This window comes from Stigmatopora argus, chromosome 2 (genome assembly GCF_051989625.1).
Source record: "Stigmatopora argus isolate UIUO_Sarg chromosome 2, RoL_Sarg_1.0, whole genome shotgun sequence".
Taxonomy (NCBI): Eukaryota; Metazoa; Chordata; class Actinopteri; order Syngnathiformes; family Syngnathidae; genus Stigmatopora; species Stigmatopora argus.
In genome coordinates this window covers 15125179-15146189 of record NC_135388.1, presented here as the reverse complement: position 1 = coordinate 15146189, position 21011 = coordinate 15125179, and the positions used below count along the sequence as shown (strand labels likewise).

The following is a 21011-nucleotide window of genomic DNA, read 5'->3' as shown; positions in this document are numbered from 1 at the left end:
TATGAATATAAATAGCCTTTTATAAATGGACGATTGCTGTGAGGGTCATCAACATCATCATCAGAATATTAAATCCGTCATTACGAAATGTCCATCCCTGATATATTCAAATTAGTGTATCCATTTTTGAAGGTTACAGCTTCCATCGAATACAGTGGGAAACACAACGATCATCATGCAGGACACACAACTGAATCTATGCAGGAAAGGGGATATACATCCACTGCGGGTGATTCTACAATGCGTGGGTCAGCAGGAGACCGGGGAGTTGTAGTAACAGATTGGCTGAAGCCAACCACACACCAAGCGCTGTGACTAAAGTGTGGCAGTAAGTGTAGGAGGATGCAGCAGCAACTGTCACTCCGGCTTCAACCATAAACAGCCACACACTCATTCCGTCACTGCTGATGTGAGACGTGCATCAACACCAAGAAGGTGCTGCAGAGGTATTTACTAATATCGTCACCATACCTCTATTGCAGGGGTCATGTAGCCCTGTGAGTCTGAAACTATCCACTATTGTGCCAGTTCCAAACCAGACCAAAGCGACTGTGCTAATTAGAAACCCACCAGCGTTTTTAAAAATAAAATTCCCTGAGAGACTTAATTACACTGAGGCTGGCCTACCGCCCACACTGAACCCTCACCAGTATGACTAACAAAGAAAAAGGTCAACGGATGACATCACCTGGACTGTTACAACCGGGGACCTATACATGGGTACAGTAAATGGATTACAGATCAGTTGTCAATTAAATCCAACCTAACACAGTTTTCTTAACAATGCATAACTTGGGAACACAGCACAGGACACTGAGTACTATGTGCCCCACAGAACAGTGTGTTTTTTAAACATTCTTCTTATAACCCTGGAAGCCATTTTACCCTGTTTCCCTACAATTTGTATTGAAAGGGCCCAGAATATCATTTTTTAAAGATATTTCTTTGGTTAAATTGGCTTGGATGTTACAGATTGGGTTCGTCATGTTTTTCCCCTATGTGACCTATCCCTGTGATTGCCCATTGAGTTCACCTGTCATTTCCCTGCCCCTGGTGAATCTCCTGCTTTCTGCCTCTTGTGTGATTTGGGTGTTACTGTGTGTCTCATCAACCCGTGTCTGTCTATTTAAACCCTGTGTGTTGGTCAGTCCTGGTTGGATTGTCTGCATTTGTCATGCTCGTGTCAATGTGAAGTCTTTATTATTTTTTTAGATCCTTGCCATATTCTATTAAAGTTTTGTTAGTGCATTCAACTCCCTGTCTTTGCCTGCTTCCCTGCGTTTGGGTCCTTCTACGCTCCATGATCCCGCAAAACTTGACATTGGAATTCTGCAAAAGTTGTATTCTTAATGATATGCAGCTGATTGAATCCAGTTTGAATTAAAAAATGGGTATGTCGCTGGGAAGCTCGAGGGCGCCATTCATTAGTTAATATCTTGTGAGTGCATCTTAGAGTCTCGTTACAGAATGCCTTTATTTTGAGAACCAAATGCAGAGACCAATAATACAAGTTCAAATAGGCAGTACTGAAAGACATGTTCTTTTAATCTGACTTCTGACTTATAACAATTGAACTGAATTGAAGTTCACCAGAAAAAATGAAGTTTTAATAAAGTGATTATTTATATAGACTGCTTGCAGAAAATGATGAAATAAAGAAACATGCAATACTTACATATATATTAAACAGCATGTTATGCTAAGTACAGGAATACCTAAGACCTAATGATAGTTTTTACATTGTGTGTGTTCTGATGGACATCAGAAATATACCATCATTTTTAAATAGCAGAATACTAATCAATATAGTACTACTGCATGAAAATCATTACATTCAGATAGACATTTTAAGAGGAACTCTTTCCTGGTTTGTGTTTGGCTGCTTGGGATTCTGGTAGGACAGTCGCACAAATACAACAACGAGGATCGTTCCTGTTTAAAAAAAAAATCAAGAAAGCCACAATTAACCAAACTGGAGACATTAGTAAACATAAAGACAATCAAATATTACAATGTATAAAATAAAGACAATATCATAATGTCACATTAGAGTAAATTATCAGACTGGGTGAAGGATCAACAAACCATCAATGACATCTCTGTAAGGAAGATTTTACCTGTCACCGTCACTGTGCGTGCATAATGAATACTGACCTATCACGGCAAATGTGCCCAGCAGAATGCCCACTGCAGACTGGATTGTCGGCATGCCCTGCAGCTGTTTAGCTGCCATTTTGCAGTTCCCCCTGATGTTGCAAGGGCACACTGTCACTGAGAACAGAACAAAACGACTCAGTCATCGCTGCACACACCACAACAGCCGTTCGGGTTAGACAGGATTACACTGTATAATGCATCGAATGGTCGGGATTTAATGACCTTTCTTTAGAAGTTGTAAAAATAGAATAGGCACTTGTTCTCTCTTCATACTGTATAGAAGTACATAATGTACATTCAGTATATATATATATATATATATATATATATATATATATATATATATATATATATATATATATATATATATATATATATATATATATATACACGGATTTTGCATGGTTATTGTTTACATTCTTTTTACTACTACTGTATGTATGATCATCAACTGAAGTCTGACTTTTACCTGGTAAGTTTATGAAGGTGCTCCTAGGAGGAGAACTGCTATCAGAGATGGTGAATGGCACAGTGTAAACCTCAGGGGCGAGGTATGGCATGTTCAGGGATAGGTTGGTGTGAGTATCTGAAGAATAGAATATTATAACTTTGAGTATTTAATTGCATGGCCAAATGTATTTTGTGTCATTCCTGAAAATGAAAATTCAGAGCCTTGTTTTCTTCTGTGTTGAACTGACAAACTTTCAATTGCATGGGACTGAATGCAACATGCTGATGACTGACCAGTTCCACACACTGACTTTGAAAACACGCCTCTCTCCCCTATAAACCCCTTTTACCAGTGACACAACACTCAAAGACTTTTGGTGAAGTGAGCTGGAGTGGGGCTCTTTATCTTATCTGCACAAATCAGTTCAAAATACATCGTATCACGTGAGACCGGCCACATAAAGAGAAGTGTTTATCAACTTGTTTGAACCCTTATCCGAGGTTCTTTCACTTGCACCTTACTGCGATCCTCCTTCATGTTCCATTTGCCAGTTAAGAGCTGTGCAGCCTTTTACATGCTGTTTTGTATGTTGCTTGACAGGTTTGTTTTGGTAGCTTTTACAAAGAAAACGGTTATTGTATTAAATCCATTAAATATGAGTCATCACTCCTCGCCCTGATGGATAATCAGACAAAAGTGGTGCCTCATTTGAATCGATGCAAGCTCGGATTCAAAATAAGCAATCATTGATAAGAGGGTGCAACACTTTCAGCACTATTTCCTCACAATCTAGTGATGACGCCAAAGATATTACGCATTTTGGTTGTACGTATGTAGTAATCACAGTTGAGCTCAATCAATGCTCACAGCAGTAGGGGAGGGGAAGACGAAAACCTCAGGAAAAAAAGCAATTGTGGTTGATGGAGGTCTTGTATGGAACCCAAATATCCCATATGTGTTTTTTATCATAAAATATATACCATTCCTACTACCATTTACACGTGATTGCTTTTTACTGCCATGGAAACGGTAGTTTACGGTCATATCATGGAAAGGGAACATGAATATTAAGGACGATAAGTGGAAAAGGTAAAGTCTGGACCTTCTAAATTTCACCACCAGTTCTCCTGTCTTACTGGAGTATAAGCGAAGGTCACTGGAGTTACAGGGTATGACTAATTCCTTATTCAGTGTTTTGTCCTGCTTATCCTGTCAATTTCTGATACAACCCACAACGGCTGAGCTCAGAGAACTAGAAAGAGAACAGGCTCTTGTGCTGTTCATGTCTGAAAGTCCATACTCCAAGTTTCCCCTGTCTAGCATGAGATGAATATTATTAAAGGCCTTGGAGAAGTCCAAATAGTAATATTCAGGGCTTAGCTGTTTGTAGCGATGTGATAAAGGTGTCAGCAAAAAAAATAAAAAAAATGGTGGGGTAAACTCCCTTTTTGTTCTTGATAAGTAACAAACAAAATGCTGAAACATTGTACATTGTTTACAGTATTTTTTTTGTGAGTGTACTACAATCAACATTTATTTTGACATTACTTAAGAGTTGAATTAGCAGTCTCGCAGAAACATGACAACCACTGATATATCATTTTGGATTGAAAAGAATCTGAAGGAAATATGTCTCATTTTACAGCCAATAGAAACCATCTTATATGTGGAGAGAGCAACAAGGCCAGATGGCTGTTTCCTTGGTAACATTCGGGTGACTATTGTGCCCTGTCTATTAATACGAAAACAATCAGTACTTTTACTTACTTTACTTCTAAGTCTTTCAGTATTCTTCTATGTATAAAATAAAATAAAGAGAAACATTCACACTACATTCAACCCAGTTGGGATATTCAAAGTCTTTCACGAACTTGCATGCATGCATGTTTTTGATTATCCATCAGAGAAAAGCAATGCAAGAAGAACAGAAAATGAGAAGTCTAACGAAAAGTAGGAGCCACATTTTCCATTTGCCTTTTTGTGGATGTCATTTGGATTGTTTTTCTAATGGTTTTTTTTGTATTTGTTTCAATCAAGTAAAATCTCGATGAAAAAAGTTTATTTTCTCTTTCTATTGTCTAATGTTTTCTCTATAAGCTAAAAAAGGATGGTTATGTCCATTCCACCTCACCATTGATGGGAGTTAGCTTCCAGTTTCGTCGGACTATAGCGTCACTCCGCAGTGAGAAATTGAGCCTTCCTCCGTGCTGCGGCCCATCGCTGTCCCGTGAGGCCAAAACCAGTGCTTGGTCTTCCCAGCGAGGTGTACACAGGTACTTCCAGGAGTAGTCACCCACCAACACTGGACTATTGTCATTCACATCCAGAATTTGTACTGTGACCAAGGTGGACGCAGATAAAGATGAATTGCCTTAATGAAAGAAAAACAACAACCAGGACATGACTTGATTTGGATATGCTAACATATTTCTGAAGGTGCACTTTCTAGAATTGATTTGAATCAAGAACATTACAAGATGTAGTTGCTCTGGGTGTATATTTAGTTATCACATACTTGATATTCATTACTAGATTAATTGTTACTTTGTGGTACATTAACTTCTGATGAAAAAAATGAAAAAAAACTTACGTCCATCCACTGCAATGACCTCCATGGTGTAAGTGCTATTCTCCTCCCTGTCCAATGCTTGGACAGTCTTGAGCTCACCTGAATATTTCCCTATTGAAAAGTACTTCTTGGTGTCTCCCTGGAGAGAATATCTAGAAAGTACAAAAGTATCCCTCTGTGGGAAACTTCAATGATGACCGTCAATGAGAAAATGATTTTTACCTGATTGGGTGTGAATCTGGGTCATAGCCTCGAATAGTGGCGATAACCCGTCCTGGTTCCTCACCCTCTCTGACAGTCACTTCATAATGGCTTTGAGATAGAACTGGACCTTCATTTATATCGTCAATATAGATGGATACAGTTGCCGTTGATGACGGACCATATCGGCCTCGGACCAAAGCTACAGGGTTTTTGGCACTTAGAACGAGGATGTACTCACTCTCGCGCTCAAAGTCAATAACCTGCTCAAACAGAGAGAGAGAGCACAAAATTCAGTTGGGTTTAAATACAGGTGTACCAGTAGCACAAAGCGGAAAAAAAACATCCTACATGAATTTAAATTTCTCTGGACGTCAAGGACAGGTATACCAGCACAAAGACTAAGAAAAGAAACTGAGTAAGAAAGACTAAAAAAAAATGATTTCAATGTTCTGTAATAGGAAAGTCAAGGGATGTCAAAACGGATGTAACTCGAGGTTAACAAGACCCAGCAGGCTTACAAGCAGACACGGACACAATCACCATTGGAGCCGTGTGAAACAAGACATTATCAAACCACTGCTGTCTGACATCAGACTGCGTGCACAAAGTGCGTCTCTGTTGCTAAGAAGGGAGAACGCAGATCTTTGGCCAGGGGGTGGGGGGTGTATGGGGTAACTGCCACTGACTGGAAGTGACGCATCAAGCTATTCATTGTGTATCAGCACATCGCAACATGTGCCGCCACTATCTTGTGAATACAGTCATCTTAGCAGCTCCTGTCCACAATGGTTTGATGTGCAAGGTATTTTAAATACCAGAATATAATACTATATTGGAAAAGATCATTTATAAGTTAACTGAACAAAGTTTATACAGAGAACCAAACAGTCACCCCTGACTTGCATGTTCCACCTATGCGTGTGTCAGTTCTCTTCCTGCACTCCAAAAACATGTTTATAAATATGAAATGAATATATTTATAAGTGTGAATTAAGACTATAAATGGTTATTTATGCCTGTTACACCAGTGTGAGTGAGTGGTATTTCACTAGCCATCTGTCATTGTATCTGAACTGTTTCTTTTCTATTTTTTTTTTCATTACAATGAGTCATCTGAAGCGATGTATTAATTTCCATGTCAAACAAATGATTTTGGATTCCTATTCACCTCCCAAACCATTCTGAGACTATGGCCCTCTAGCCTGTGTGCTTAACTGCCATTAGTTGCTGCACATGAATCCAATTATTCTCACTAGCTGTGAACATGGTGTGATTTCTAGTAATGAAATATGTCTTCCTTCGGGCAGTGACCTCACACGGTAATGCAATTAATCAACATTACTTTCTTTTACCGCCGGAACCCTCTATTTGTGCAGAATGTAGGCATTGTTAGCGTGCAACAACATGCAAACAGCATTGCAAAATGTCTCCTCTCTCCTTGAAGAGTTTGCATTTATGATGTACTGAGTTGGAAAGATAATGGTTACTATAGCTACTTTCATTTAACCAGATACTCTTATACTTTGTGGCCTGATATTCTTTCTTCTTGAATCGTCTCCACCTTTACAATGCTCAATCTTCAATTTTAGGATATCTGTCAGCAACATTTTCACATATTTTTAATATCTCATCTCATCTCATTTTATCCGCGTTAGCGTTGCAGGGGGTGCTGGAGCCAATCCCAGCTGTCTCCGGGCCATTGGCAGGGAACACCCTGAATCGGTGGCCAGCCAATCGCAGGTCACAAGGAGACAGACAACCATGCACACTCACACCCATACCTAGGGGCAATTTAGAGTGTCCAATCAGCCTACCTTGCATGTTTTTGGAATGTGGGAGGAAACCGGAGTACCCGGAGGAAACCCACATAGGCCCGGGGAGAACATGCAAACTCCACACAGATGGACATGACCTGGATTTGAACACAGGACCCCAGAGCTGTGAGGCTGACGCGCTAACCACTCGCGCCACCGGGCCGCCATATTTTTCATATTTTACAGAAAAATAACACTTGTATCCATCTGTCTAACAATCAGATCATGTTATATGAGAACTTTACTATTGAGGATCTTGAATAAAGAGATAAGAGTTTTGCGACTAGTTACCTTTGAAAGGACAAGTGAAACTTCGTTGGTCTGACCATCTGTTAACAATGAGAAGACCTCTTCCTCGTTTCCAGACTCTAAACGATAGTTGACTTGCCAGCTGTCTCCCCCTCGAACATCACCATCCCCTGCCAGTACAGATGTCACGGTGGTGCCCACTGGAGCGTCCTCAGGAATATGGAAAGGTCCATACTGCCAGAGAAGTGCGGAAAATAGATTACAAATAGCAGTGCTTAACACAACTGATAAAAGTTACATTTTACAAAGCGCAACTCAAAGTATTGATCACTTGAGGACAATTCTGTGTTTCAAGCTTTTTGGGGAACAGTTTAGGCAACCCCATAAAATTAATTAATCAATTAAGTGTTTTTTTCTGGCAGGGATGGATTGGGGAAAATGTGCTCAATCAAACTCCAAATTGTTTGAGGTCTTAATTTTCATTAACCTGTTTTTCCCTTGGCATCTCATCCTTCATCACCTGCTTTATACCTGTTTTGCTTCCCTCTGCTCCTTAAATCAGGACGTTTCCAATACTACTACTTAAGGGTCCAACGTCTTTCTTTATTCAAAAAAAAGTTTCTAACTACTTTTGGCTCACCCAGTACTATGGCCTGTCGCCCTCTTAGTGTTGGTTAACCTTTATTAACACACCAGTTTAGACAGGCTTTTAATCTACCACTCACTAATGCCCTCCAGTGAAGCAGCATGCCTCTGATCTGGCTGCCCCAGCCGCAGGGTCGCTGAACCCAGCCCTGTCACCACTCACCTCCCACATCAGCCTAGTTGCCGTTGCCTCCACAAGGCTATGGAAAATGCTGCACTGCTCAGGCGTGACCTGCTCAAGAGCATTTTCCACCTCACTGTTAGTGTGCGAGTAACCACAGTAGTACATGAGCAAGCAAGTACATACTGTTAAATTGGGACTAGATGCTGGTAAATGATGCTGTTAAACATAGCATAACTTAAGAACATTTACCCTAATCATGTTTTTGTACGGGAAACGACGTTTGTAGTGTATTCATTCATTTCTTGCCTACTGTGAGCAGCAGCATATTCCAGTTGACACGTCAAAAAGCGAAGAAAATCGAGTCAAGCATGGGGGAACATAAAATCTCCACATACTACATACTGTCAGAATGTCAGAGCCCTGACTCAAACCAGAACCTCACATTAGAGGCAGACTTTCTAATCGCTCCCCCTCTATATCTGTGTTTTAATTTTAGAGCACATTAATTCCTTTCTCTTAATGCTTGTACACTCTGTCACAGTGTGACGGCTCTCACTCACACAGCATGAATTTTCTCTTTTCGCTCATGTGGCACATGTAGGCGGTAGTTTTAAGGTTCTTTCTTCCATCATTAATAACAACTACTTTGTGCAGCCTCATCGCCGGACACTTTTGTCACTGCAAACCTTGTGGTAATTATCATCTTTGCATGACACTGTAGATTATGAAATCTTTTCTGATCTCATTTTCAACACAAGCACGCTTTTCTGCAGGGATGATGTCGGGTGCTCTAAAAATACACAAGTGGAAACTTCTCTCCAAAGGAGGTCAATGTTATTAAAATATAAGTGCACTGTCTAGTTAGAATACAAAGAAGATAATAAAAGTCACATAACGGATTACCATCTCTCTAAACCCTGGATTAGACGATGTTCTTTATTTAGTTCCCTGCCAGGAAAATTAAATCAGTGACCCGCAGCATCACAGTCTGCAGTCAAATGGCCAATTATAATGGTTTGACTTTTGTTGGTTGTCCCCTATGTCCCAAACTGTCATTGTAATTTAAGATATGACATCTTACCTCATGTTGAGAGAAGACTGGTGGGTTGTTGTTTTCATCTTGCACGGTCACCACAACGGTACATGAACTGTTCAGACCTGCCAGGGACGATATTACACCCATTGGTGAGTCAGGGTCAGGCCAGAATAACATTTAATGGTCACAAAGGAACAGGAAGTCCTTAATCTTGGCTACATCTCATCCTCATGTGTGACTCATGCAGCAGCTGGTTACATTGTGTTTATTGACATCCCTTTGAGTTTAAACAAAGCTATTACTGTTGTATTATTTTGGGCTGATGCCTTTTGTGAATTACCAAATTCACAATTACTCAACTGAGGCGAATGCATAGTATTTCAAGTAAATTACAACTTAAAGTCTGTGTTTTCTCGAAATGTTAAGACTATTGTGTCACCTTTTGCATCTTCAGCAGTGATGGTGAGTGTGTACTGGGGTGCCGTTCCTTCCATGCTGTCTGCTTGCACAGAGATGACACCAGAATCCCGGTCTACTCTGAACAGAGCGCGAGGACTCTCTGGTATTTGGCCAACCAAACGGTAAAAGATTCGCACATTATCCGTCTTAGGATCGTCATTATCAGCTGCCTGAACTGTCAAGATGTCAGTCCCTGGGGATAAAGCAGTAAAATATACAGCTGTAACGTTTAAGCCACTGTTTTTGGCAAGAGGTTCCGTGTTTTAGCTTTTCTTTGAAACAATTAATGCAAATACCTTTCCAGAAAAGCTTTTATTGAGGTGTCTGATGTCTCTCAAAGAAAACCCTTTGTGCGTTCCTTTTTTTACAAGCTTTGTCTTGTTTGGGTAATATTTTACAGTGTTGTCCTTTTCTGATGTCTTTCAAATAGTTATGAATTGAATTGAATGCTTTTATTATCATTATACAAGTACAATGAGATTTAAAGCTTCGCCACAAAGTGCACAAATAACAACAACAAACAGACAAATAAATAATAACAATATATAACAGTCCATAGGCTATGGCCTTGTTTTGTTTTATCAATCTTATGAGGACTGCAGCATTGTCTTAAAGGCGTAGAGTATGTTAATTCCCATTATTGCATGGACTACTGTATTTCGGAGGTAAAACATTTTAATTACTTAAGTTTAAATATGTTAACAACGGCATTTAAAAAAGTTCTAAAATGTCAGAACTCTATGTAAGAAAGGAATAGTAGTCACTTACCTCGAGCTGCCAGTTCCTTGACCACGGTGTGGTACTGGGCTTGTGGAAATGTGGGTCTGTTGTCATTAGCATCACCCACCATTACTCTTAACTCCACTGGTCTGGCAATCTCTCGGCCATCTGGACGCTCTACCACAATACTGATGAGGAACTGACTCAGCAAGAGAAATAATGCATATTCATTAATTTCATTGCAAAGTGATCATTCCAAATATTATATAACTGTGTGGCTACTCATAACATGAGTGGATCTGCTTTAGTTTTCATACCAAATCTTTTAAAATGTACCAAATTAATTACATAACAAAGGCTCTTTTTACCAGTCTAATTGTTTGGTAACTTAACAATATGCTGCGAAAGCATTGTTCTTAAGTCGAGCACTTTTATCAAGGAATAGTACTTAATCATTTATTCTTTTGGCATTATTGCACCGACTCTATGTATATTTGATTGTGTGAGGAGTGTGTTTTAATGCTGTTATTTTGTCTATGTTATTGATGTACAGATGAAGCACCTTACAGGAATGGGGCTGAAATTTCCTTGAATGCAGCAGCATGTATTGTTAATGCGACAGCAACATTTAGTTAATTACATTGCACATGCTAAGTTAAGGTCTTTGCATATTTGCCCTCTATAATGTACACAATGAACTTCAGCATGTTTAGCAGATGCAATCATGTCCGCCAATTTTGGATTGTGGGAAGTAGTGAAAAGAATGTTCCGTTCTTATAGGAGCTGTAAGATCTATATCAATAAAATAAAAATAATAATAAAAATAGATTCCCCAGTTCAGGTAGCACTTGCTTGCAGTGAAAAGCTTCTAGGAGATGTAAGATCCTTATCGTTAAAATGAAAAAATAATAACAATAAATTGTCCAGCTCAGCTAGCATTGGCTTGAGGTGAAAGTCCTTTAGGAGATATATGATCCTTAATCATCAAAATAATACCAATAAGAAAAATAGATTCCCCAGTAAAGCATTCATGCTTGTTAAATTCTGCTGCTCAAGTGCCTTTGAGAAAGTATTACTACTACCTTATAAACACAGCCTGGTAGTTACATTACAGTGTTTACATATTTCAAAACTTAATTATAAGCACACTATTCATTATTAGGTGCTGGAAATGTTTAGCTTGCAGGTCCACAGACCTGGTCTTGTGTTTCTCTGTCCAGAGGGGCATTCAAATAAATGATTCCTTCTCTGCTGATGGTGAAGAGCATCTCTGGAAACTCCCCTTCTAGACTGTACTCTGCTTGACTTCCACTCCATTTCACCTTGATAAACATACACACGACCACGTCACACAAAGTGCAATCCATTAAAGTTATTGTTTTGTAAAACTTTGAAAAATATACAGTGTATGAGGCTACATACGCTGTATATTTATTATAAACTTTAGGCGCGGTTCAAGAGGCTCCGTATACGCAAATCTAAGCCCTGACTACCAGTTGTTTACATGATAAAGAGCCAGCTGACTGCACTGACAATGATGTGGAACAGAGAGTGCAACCAAAAGTAAGTATACAGGCTGAAGGGGATTTTCCGTTCTTCTTTACAGCCCTTGACAGAGTGCTGTGCAGTCGGGCTGAAAAAGCGTCAGTTGCAATCCAACAGCACCCAACAAGGACTGGAGGCTTGCACAGCCAATACACACATAGTACCCTTACATCTCTTCAACTCACTGACACACTGTTTCCTGAAACGGGTGCCCAAAAGCTATGTTTTTGTATACATGTCAAGACATTATACAGGTGGGGGCCTCCTATCCTTAGTGTGTTTCTGGAATCCGAGGCAATGTAAAGAGTATTTTCTGGTTGGCCCTTCCCCTGGATGATTTGTTTATAAAGATGTAAGCTATGTGGTTTATATAGAAACACTGCAATGCTCCCACATTAACACATATATATATTTACAGTATTACAAATAAGATAAGCACATATAGTAGGGGAAAGTGGGCTGAACTTTGGCAGTGGGGGATGTTATTCAGAGAAGAATAAAAAATGTTGGTCATGTCCAATGTTCCCTCTAAGCTGCGCGCGTGCACAATTACGCACTACTCTCGTCTTCTCTGCGCACAGCAAATCATATGGAGCGCACAAAATAAAATCCCATTTTTTTGTTTTTTATTTTTTTTTGCTGTAAGGCCGACGCGCGAACCACTCATCCGCCGGGCCGCCCATTCATAGATATTAATCATTATATTTTATTATTACTAAATCATTTATGTGTAGTAGACATGCACCTGCTTATGGCAGGTGTGATACTGGTGTGTGCCCATAGCGAGCAATGATGATGTTGCTCACACCAGTACTCAGTGTGCTCAGGGAGGTTGTCTTTCTGCCCAGACAAACAAAAAAATTAGAGGGAACATTGGTCATGTCATCATGTTATTTTGGAGAGAATTTATTTTTTCCTGCAATTAAGGAAGACATGTCTTGGATTTAAGCATATCTGAGTGCAATATTTTTGGGGGCCCTTTATACTAACATTTAAAGATCATCAATGTGAACAATCTGTGGAAAAATTTAAAACAGTTCAGATATGATTTAGTCCATTAGAAAGCTACACTAGAGTTTATACAATTGACATGATGACCTCTAGCTATAAACAGCTATATGGTGCCCCAAAATGGCGAATGTGGGGTATTTTGGGTCTGATGTAATACACATGATTATTCATAATTCTTATTTTTGATCTCTGAAATTTTGGCCTTATTCTTTTGAGGGCAAATTCGTTCTATGCAACTGCAAGTTATGTAGGTGTAATTCCACTCAATAATACCACTAATTATGGGAGTTCAGATTCCAGAGTGATGGCAGGGACAAGGAATTGTCTGGCGGTGACTTTACCATATCGAAGTGGTGTGCACAAATCCTATAACTATTTCGTAATGGCGCAGAATTTTGAGGGAGATGATATTAGTGAAAAGTTTCTAAAGCAATTTATTTACAGCACATCAAACAACCTTGAACTTTGTTATAATTTATGGGTTTTCACTACTGTGGCTATGCATATTATTTTAATCATTGCTAAGAGAAATTCTGACTTCTATAATCCAGTTTGGAAAGGAGAAAATATTACTTTCTAATGCAATTTTAAATCGTGTGTGACGTAAATAGCTTGAGCTTGACGTGGTTATGAATATCATTTGGGATTTGATCACAATTTAAGTGGGTATGACAAATGTCAAGAGGCACACATTAATTTTAGCCCAAAAAACTTTCACCGAAAGTGATTTAATGCAGTAAAGAGCCTTGACTAAACCATTCAGAGATTGACGCCTCTCTTCCACTCCAGATGCCTCACTAGATTGCATTACTAAGTTCAAGTGCTTTTAATGATTGTATTCCACAGTCACATTTCCAAGCAGGAGTTTATAGGCTTGGAATACATAACAAAGACTGAAAAGCACCTTGACAGAATCAAGTATAAATAGCAAAAGCAGGGCACAAGGAGACGGACAACCATGCATACTCACACCCATACCTAGGGGCAATTTAGAGTGTCCAATCAGGCTACCATGCATGTTTTTGGAATGTGGGAGGAAACCGGAGTACCCGGAGGAAACCCACGAGGGGCCGGGGAGAACATGCAAACTCCACTAAGTGAGGAACAACCAGGAATTGAATCCTCCACCCCAGAATTGTGAGGCCGACATGAATGGCTGTCTGTCTCCTTCTGTCCTGCGATTGGCTGGCCACCAATTCAGGGGGTCCCCTGCCTGGTGCCCATAGTTAGCTGGGATTTCAAAAAAAGTAATGAATAATTTATGCCCCTAACTCTCATGATTGACAATTTTTAACATGACATGCAATCATTTTTCGCCAATGAAAATTCAGAGAGCCTACACTTATGATCCACACTTTGAGTGGGTGGACAGGGCTGTTACAACAGGCGAGATGAGAGGCGAAGGGCGAACGTGTAGGTGGGGACAGAAAGCAGGAGGAGGAGGGGGTGTTGTGTTCACTACCTGCTGGGCTCACTGATTCTTTGAATTTTCACAACACGTTATTCTTTTACCATCCTTGACTTGATTGCATTGCTGTTTTTATTTTTAGGGGTTGCGGGTGAGGCTGTTGTACAGGTCATCATGTAAAAAGTTAGACAAAACCCACAGGCAGGCAAAGAGAGATTAATTTGGAATGTGGAAAAACCCTTTTAACGTCTAAGGCACTTGCTGGGTGGGGTAGGGGAGTGATAAATCTGATTTAAATTGATTTAGTCAGGATGTAGCCTGAAAGGATCCATGACAGTTGAATAGCATCAATAATTTAGCATGTGGTCATTTAGGAAGACCTGAGAGGTTCCTAAAAACAGCAACCGGCAATGTAATACCATTCTACTTCATCCTGTTTATTGAAAGTTGATTTCATTGTAATACGATATGATAGATGGAAGTGCACAAACTCTGTTAAGTAGCCTGCATGGTAGCTGATCATATTACAATGATAAAAATAACTGAAATGTTTCATTTGGTCTCAGTGTATCATCTGCAATAGGACTGATGAAGGTTTGGAAAGTTTTACCTGGGAGATAGCAATTGGATAGGGTCCCGGGAGGTTCTCCTGCAATCGCACTGGGTCAGGTGAGGCCCAAGTATTTCCTGTCACCTCAACCGTGACAATGCCAATGGTGAAGAAAGCATTTGACTTCCCAGCCATGTCCTTCACCATCACTGATAATTTATATCGACCACACATCTCGGGGTCCAGTGTTGAGGCACCTGGTGATGACGCAAGCACCGTTCAGGACAACATGGCGCATTTAATATCATACTTAACAGGCTTGTTAATGTAAATCCAATAATTGACATGAACCCTAACCGACAGTAAAGCTTCATATTAGATTGCCTATTTTGGCTTAAGTGTCATTGGGAATTCTTCGAGTTTATGGTTAGGACACACAATATCATAAAATATAGGTATGGAAATGAAATTAAAGGACTGACCGTCCTCAGTGAGGGAAACCTCTCCTGTGATGGAGTCGATGAAGAACATCTGAGGGGAGGGAATTCTCGGTGTTTGCTCCATTAGGCGGAAACGCAGCTCAGCGTGGGCAGTGTCGCGGTCATCACGATCCACCGCCTCCACCTGCATGAAGGGTATCCCTAAGGGATAAATAATGGTAGTCACCTTGTCACCAGTTACTTACAGCAATACACAGCCATTTTTCTACTAAATTAAAACATCAGGTTAGGGATTATATGATTAGAATTTATACGATTTTAAATATATAATGTTATACATACCCTACCCCTAGAAATATCTACTCTATTCATTCATTCAGTCATTTTCTGAACCGCTTATCATCATAAGGGTCGCGGGGGGTGCTGGAGCCCATCCCAGCCAACTACAGACCCCAGGGTGGAGACTCCCTGGATCGGTGGACAGCCAATCGCAGAATCTACTGTATAATATTGTATGTGTACTATTTAAAAATAAAAACTTCCCAAAGTCGAATCTTGATTTTCCTTCATATACATTTACCTTTTAAACTTAAGTAAGGTTTACTTGAAATTTTAAGTTCTCATTACTTACCATAAGTCCTGCTGAGTTAAAATGATGAGTTCTGCCTACTAATCATAATTTTTGCTTATACTTTTAAAAAACGAGTTAGATGCAATAACTTGCATTTGCAAGTTCTCCATCAAAACTCACAATTACAAGTGAAATTCATTTAATTTTTTGTTACCTTCTCTTGTGTTGCCATGTTATGAGCTGTTGTGCAAATCTACAGTGTGCAGAATACAGGATTACATTAAAGCACATGTATACTGTATGTTAAACAAGTATTTGTCAATCGTAGCTTGCTATGTAATCAATTCAATAGGGAAAAGGGATTTAGCAGCAGTGTCGTCCTTGGACGAGATGAAAGTATTTGATTGTTTGACGATAGTCCTATTTATGGTCTACATTAGAGAAAATGAGCTTTGAAAATATGTTTACAAAGATTGAAGTGGTATAAAAAATAATCACCAATGGCTTTGATGGGTGAAACTATAATTTTGTATGATTTTGGTGCTCATGACAAGGTTTTCCTTTGAGCTTGCTCCTATTTGTTTTTTTAATTTAAAACACAAGCTCAAGCTGTGCACCAAATATGTTTTTATATTATTTCAAAGGATCTAGATAACAGTATTCTTTTATTGTTCAGTATTGTTGATTGATTGAACTGGATGTGAAATAGGTTTAGGAACAACTGACAGAAGTCACCATTGGTACAACTGCCATGTAGAAAAGCCAATTTACCTCTTTCAGTGACGCAGCACTGTATAGTAAGGGAAAAAGACCCTCTCTTAAATAAAGGTTAGTGTGAAGAATAACAAATGTTTAATGAAGTTATGAAAAAATGGACAGATGCACACTAACAAATTCCTTGCATGCTCATGCAGCTTTTATGAAGATGGTGCTACCTAGTATCAATTTGTAAGTCCCATAATATTGGTTGCTGCTGTAACAGGAAGTTTTACAAGTATATTTATATGTTTATCTGGAAGGTCAAGAAGCCTTGGGTTAAAAATTCAACCTCCCCAGTGAAATAGAAAGAATGAATGGTGGTCATTGCCCAATTTTAAATCATACTCTTGGGCTTTTACCCCTTGCCCACTCATTGCATAGTTTCTAGTCAAAAGCAAATATTTAGAATACATTAGAAGAAAACAGCTCTCAAAGGCACTATTATTTATCTTGCCAATGAAAATGTTTAAGATAATCTTTCGTCAAATGAAATAATATCTGCCAGCATTTGAAATAAAAGCCTTTGAAGGTGATGGATTGGATTTGAGGCCCTTTCAGCATAACACGCTTTAGAGCGAGATTAGACACAAACTGGCAGGTGTAAGAATAAGCAGTTACACAGTAAAATGTAGGATGACAATTAAATATGTTTTCTAAATAATTTTATCAATAAAAAATTTCTTCCTAATTTTCTTCCTTCAAATGAGTAGAGTAGAGGTAGTATATACTACACTCAATAACCATATAAGGAGTAAATTAAACTCCATGTGCCACATTGAGACTGTTTTAGCCTTGAAAGACCCACATTAGTTTTTTTTCTGTCTCTAAGGATCTGAAAGGTACAGGTTTAAAAAAAATGTCCATCACCATCAATGGCAGTTAACACAGCTGCTATCCTTGTCTATTTTCATAATTGATTTTTATTCATTTTATAATGCACTCTACAATAAATTTACTGCAGCCTTTAATAATGATGACGTCAGACAAGCTAGCCAAACCTTGGAAAATTCTATTTTTTTTATTGAATGAGATACGAGTCATACCTAACTGGAGCATTCAAATACATGGCAGTACCATTTTCATTTGAGATGACTGAGTTTCTTCTTTCCATGCTCTTGATGAGTCTCATGGGACTTGCTTACCTTTAAGAAGCCCCAGCTGCACACTGCCCCTCTTGCTCTCTTCAATGAAGGTGGGCACGTTGTCGTTCTTGTCGATGACGCACACTTCGACCGTGAAACTCTGTCTCTGCCCTGACATTCTGAAAGATACCTTGTTAGACCCAGAAACTGATCAGACGACCTTCAAACTGAACATTGAGTAAAGACCTTGATGAAAAAAATGGGAAATTTGTTGGCCTAGTATGTGCGTCAAGTTAATTTTAACAAATAATAATATAGAAAAAACTGGCTGAACATTATAACTATATTGTTGTTGTATTTTCTGAATCAAATGACCTAATATGGATTTTAAAAATATCAATTTCTAAGACTCTGTTTTCATCCTTGGCACATTGGCTCAGGGGCATATATGCTGGCGGACCCATACTTTCACACAAGTGCAAGGCTCGCTGACAATTTGGGAAAGAAAGTGAGTCTAAACGTAGGCATGTAGGCCAATTCATTGAATCCATTGCCATTATAGACTGTACGTGGGCGACTGCATTTCTAAGACCACTGTGGAAATGATTAAATCCAGGTGGTTGCTCCCACATGCCACACACCTCTCTATTTCACATGTGCTGGCTCGTGCTCGTCTACAAAATGACCAACACGTGACAAACGCGCCTTCCAGCAAATTTCCACTGCCCGCCGTGCCCAATTTACCCCCAAAAAAGAACCCTTAATGTTGATTATTTTCTATGCCTTTTGATTACAGATTGAATTTGTTTCTAAACATCTGTGCAATTCCAAGGAAATTCAAGGGCAAATATGGATGCATAATAATACATCTGGGGCAGGGGTCAGCAACCCAAAATGTTGTAAGAGCAATATTGGACAAACAAAACAACCCCAAAACACATAAGCACATAATTTTTACAGTCATTTCTGTCCTCTGAGGGAAAAGATTTTTATTAAATAGTCACTATGACTGTATTTAATTAAAATCTGTCCAGCATCCCTACTTGACACCTTTTAATAACCTTTCATTATTCACAATTAGTCAATGTACCATGCATTTCCATGGGAGCTGACCCCTTGTAATTAGTATTTGTTTTTATGTTAATTGTGTTACATCGGAAATTGTCACATTTTTAAATAATGGCAATACAAGATTTCTACATACCTGCAAAGAGTAAGATGGCTGCTTCTCCCGGTCCAGTGGTTTTAGAGCATAAAGAAACTGAGAGTCCACTCCAAATATACCTTCATCATCTCCTGTTACTGCCAAGTCACTGTAATTGACCGGAAGGCTGTGGAGCTGAAGAGCACACAATGTTAGTAAGGAATTAAGTCAACCATGAAAATGAGGTTGGCAAAAAGAAAAATGTTTGTTGTTAATTTGGAATTTTGCCAAGAATCATCATCATCATCATCATCGTCATCATCACGATGAAAGAAGCAGAGGACAAAATGGCCTAATTTTGACATACTGAACCCAATCAGAGCAAATCAATCTAGGTTGTTTTAATATTTCAAAAGTAAAATAACAAGAAAACTTTCCAAGATCATTTACAGATGGAAATATGATTAAAATGTATTTTAGGTGTCCATAAACTAAATCCAGCGCATTTCTATCAGACTACCATTAGTAGTGATTCAAGTCGTAAAATTATTATGCCTGTTCCATTTATAGAACGCCAAGTGGGTTTATTATCTTTCTCCTGTCTGTTTGAAAGTTAATAACATTGATTCTTTCCATGTAGCTTGACAGGGTGTTGACGCGAGATGGGGTCATGACACAAAGCAACCAAGTGCTAAGACTGTTGCACACGACATGTGCTGATTGTATGACATTTATGAACAAAATCCAAACTGGCAACTGGACCAGCTGGACTGAATGAAAATGCGCAAGGTGAAGGCTTAAAAGCAATTGCCAGCACTCTTTTTATAGCCAGGCAATGATTGATGTTAAACCTTCGCTGCAAACTCAGAATTAAAGATACAAATGCAATGGTGGCTTCCGATGCAATCTTACATGCACTAGATACAAAACATTATTCCAATGTTGGATGGATGAATTCTCATTGGTTAATATAAGATACTGTATTTCGCTATTTTTGCTATATATATAGCACCTTATATACATATATATGTATATATATATACGTATATATATGTATATATATTATATATATGTACGTATATATATGTATATATATATATATATATATATATATATATATATATATATATATATATATATATATATATATATATATATATATATATATATATATATAATATATCTTTACATTAACAAAAATAATATGCTTAATTTTGTGTATCAATAAAGTACTTTTCTCTTGTAAATCTATGGAAATACTAACTTTTTTTTTTACCTTGGACAAATACCATGGGAAAATTCCATCATAGTTCTCTGGTACACCGATTTTAACATTTGCTCCTAAAGAGGAGTCAAATATATTTATCACCACCTGTAAAACAGTAAGATGTGGTATATTTCAGTGATCATTAGATAAACTTTCCTTTTCCGTATGTTAAAAATGTTGCATCATGCCAAATATCTTACTGTGACAGCAAAGATGTGAGTAAGTCCAACTCTGCCATACGCCATGACTGTCTGTAAACATCAAGTATTTTAGGCCTTCATGGCTCCAGACAGAAATAAAAAAAAAATCACAGCATTATAAATATTTTTTTATCCATTGTGATGTCTAACCTATGAATTTTTAAAGCTGTCACCATAAGATGTAGGAAAGCCCATTTTGAGAAAGAAAAAAAATCTTGAAAGGCTATTAAAGATTATCCTAATTACATCCCATGTTGGGTTTTAAAGGGTATTCAAGAAAAGCTTTTAAAGGATTGTTATGTTGTATCCTACCTTCTTCCAGTTGATGAGTGTGGTGCCTTTGAGAGGTGTGAACAGAGTTTAAATAGTGTGGGAAAAGTTTTGTTTTTGTCCTCCTTCGAGGGATTAATGGTTAACACCTTAAAATAACCCTGCTCAAACACCATGTTTCCTCCCATTAAAGCCAAAGTCAGAGCACCACCAATGAATATTAAAGACGATGCAAATTACTGCACTCATTTCCACTGAACCAAAGCATTGTTCTTGTTTTTTTTTGTAACTGCAATAAAACACATAGGAAGGCGTTGGATTTTCATTCAAAATTTA

At 38.5% G+C, this 21011-nt stretch overlaps 1 protein-coding gene across 1 annotated transcript; it reads right to left on the bottom strand.

Annotated features, from left to right (window-relative positions):
• Window positions 1–1455: 1455 nt before the first annotated feature.
• cdh16 (cadherin 16, KSP-cadherin) lies at window positions 1456–20790 on the bottom strand. The gene is made up of 18 exons (XM_077590268.1): window positions 20718–20790; window positions 20406–20456; window positions 20215–20310; window positions 18999–19133; window positions 17855–17984; window positions 15425–15583; window positions 15003–15199; window positions 11625–11750; window positions 10477–10627; window positions 9689–9901; window positions 9295–9371; window positions 7487–7678; window positions 5400–5641; window positions 5199–5329; window positions 4740–4979; window positions 2627–2743; window positions 2155–2271; window positions 1456–1932 (listed from the first exon to the last, which is right to left on the bottom strand). The coding sequence occupies exons 2-18, from the start codon at window positions 20448–20450 to the stop codon at window positions 1835–1837; spliced, it is 2466 nt and encodes an 821-aa protein (XP_077446394.1). The 5' UTR covers window positions 20451–20456; window positions 20718–20790; the 3' UTR covers window positions 1456–1834.
• Window positions 20791–21011: the final 221 nt, after the last annotated feature.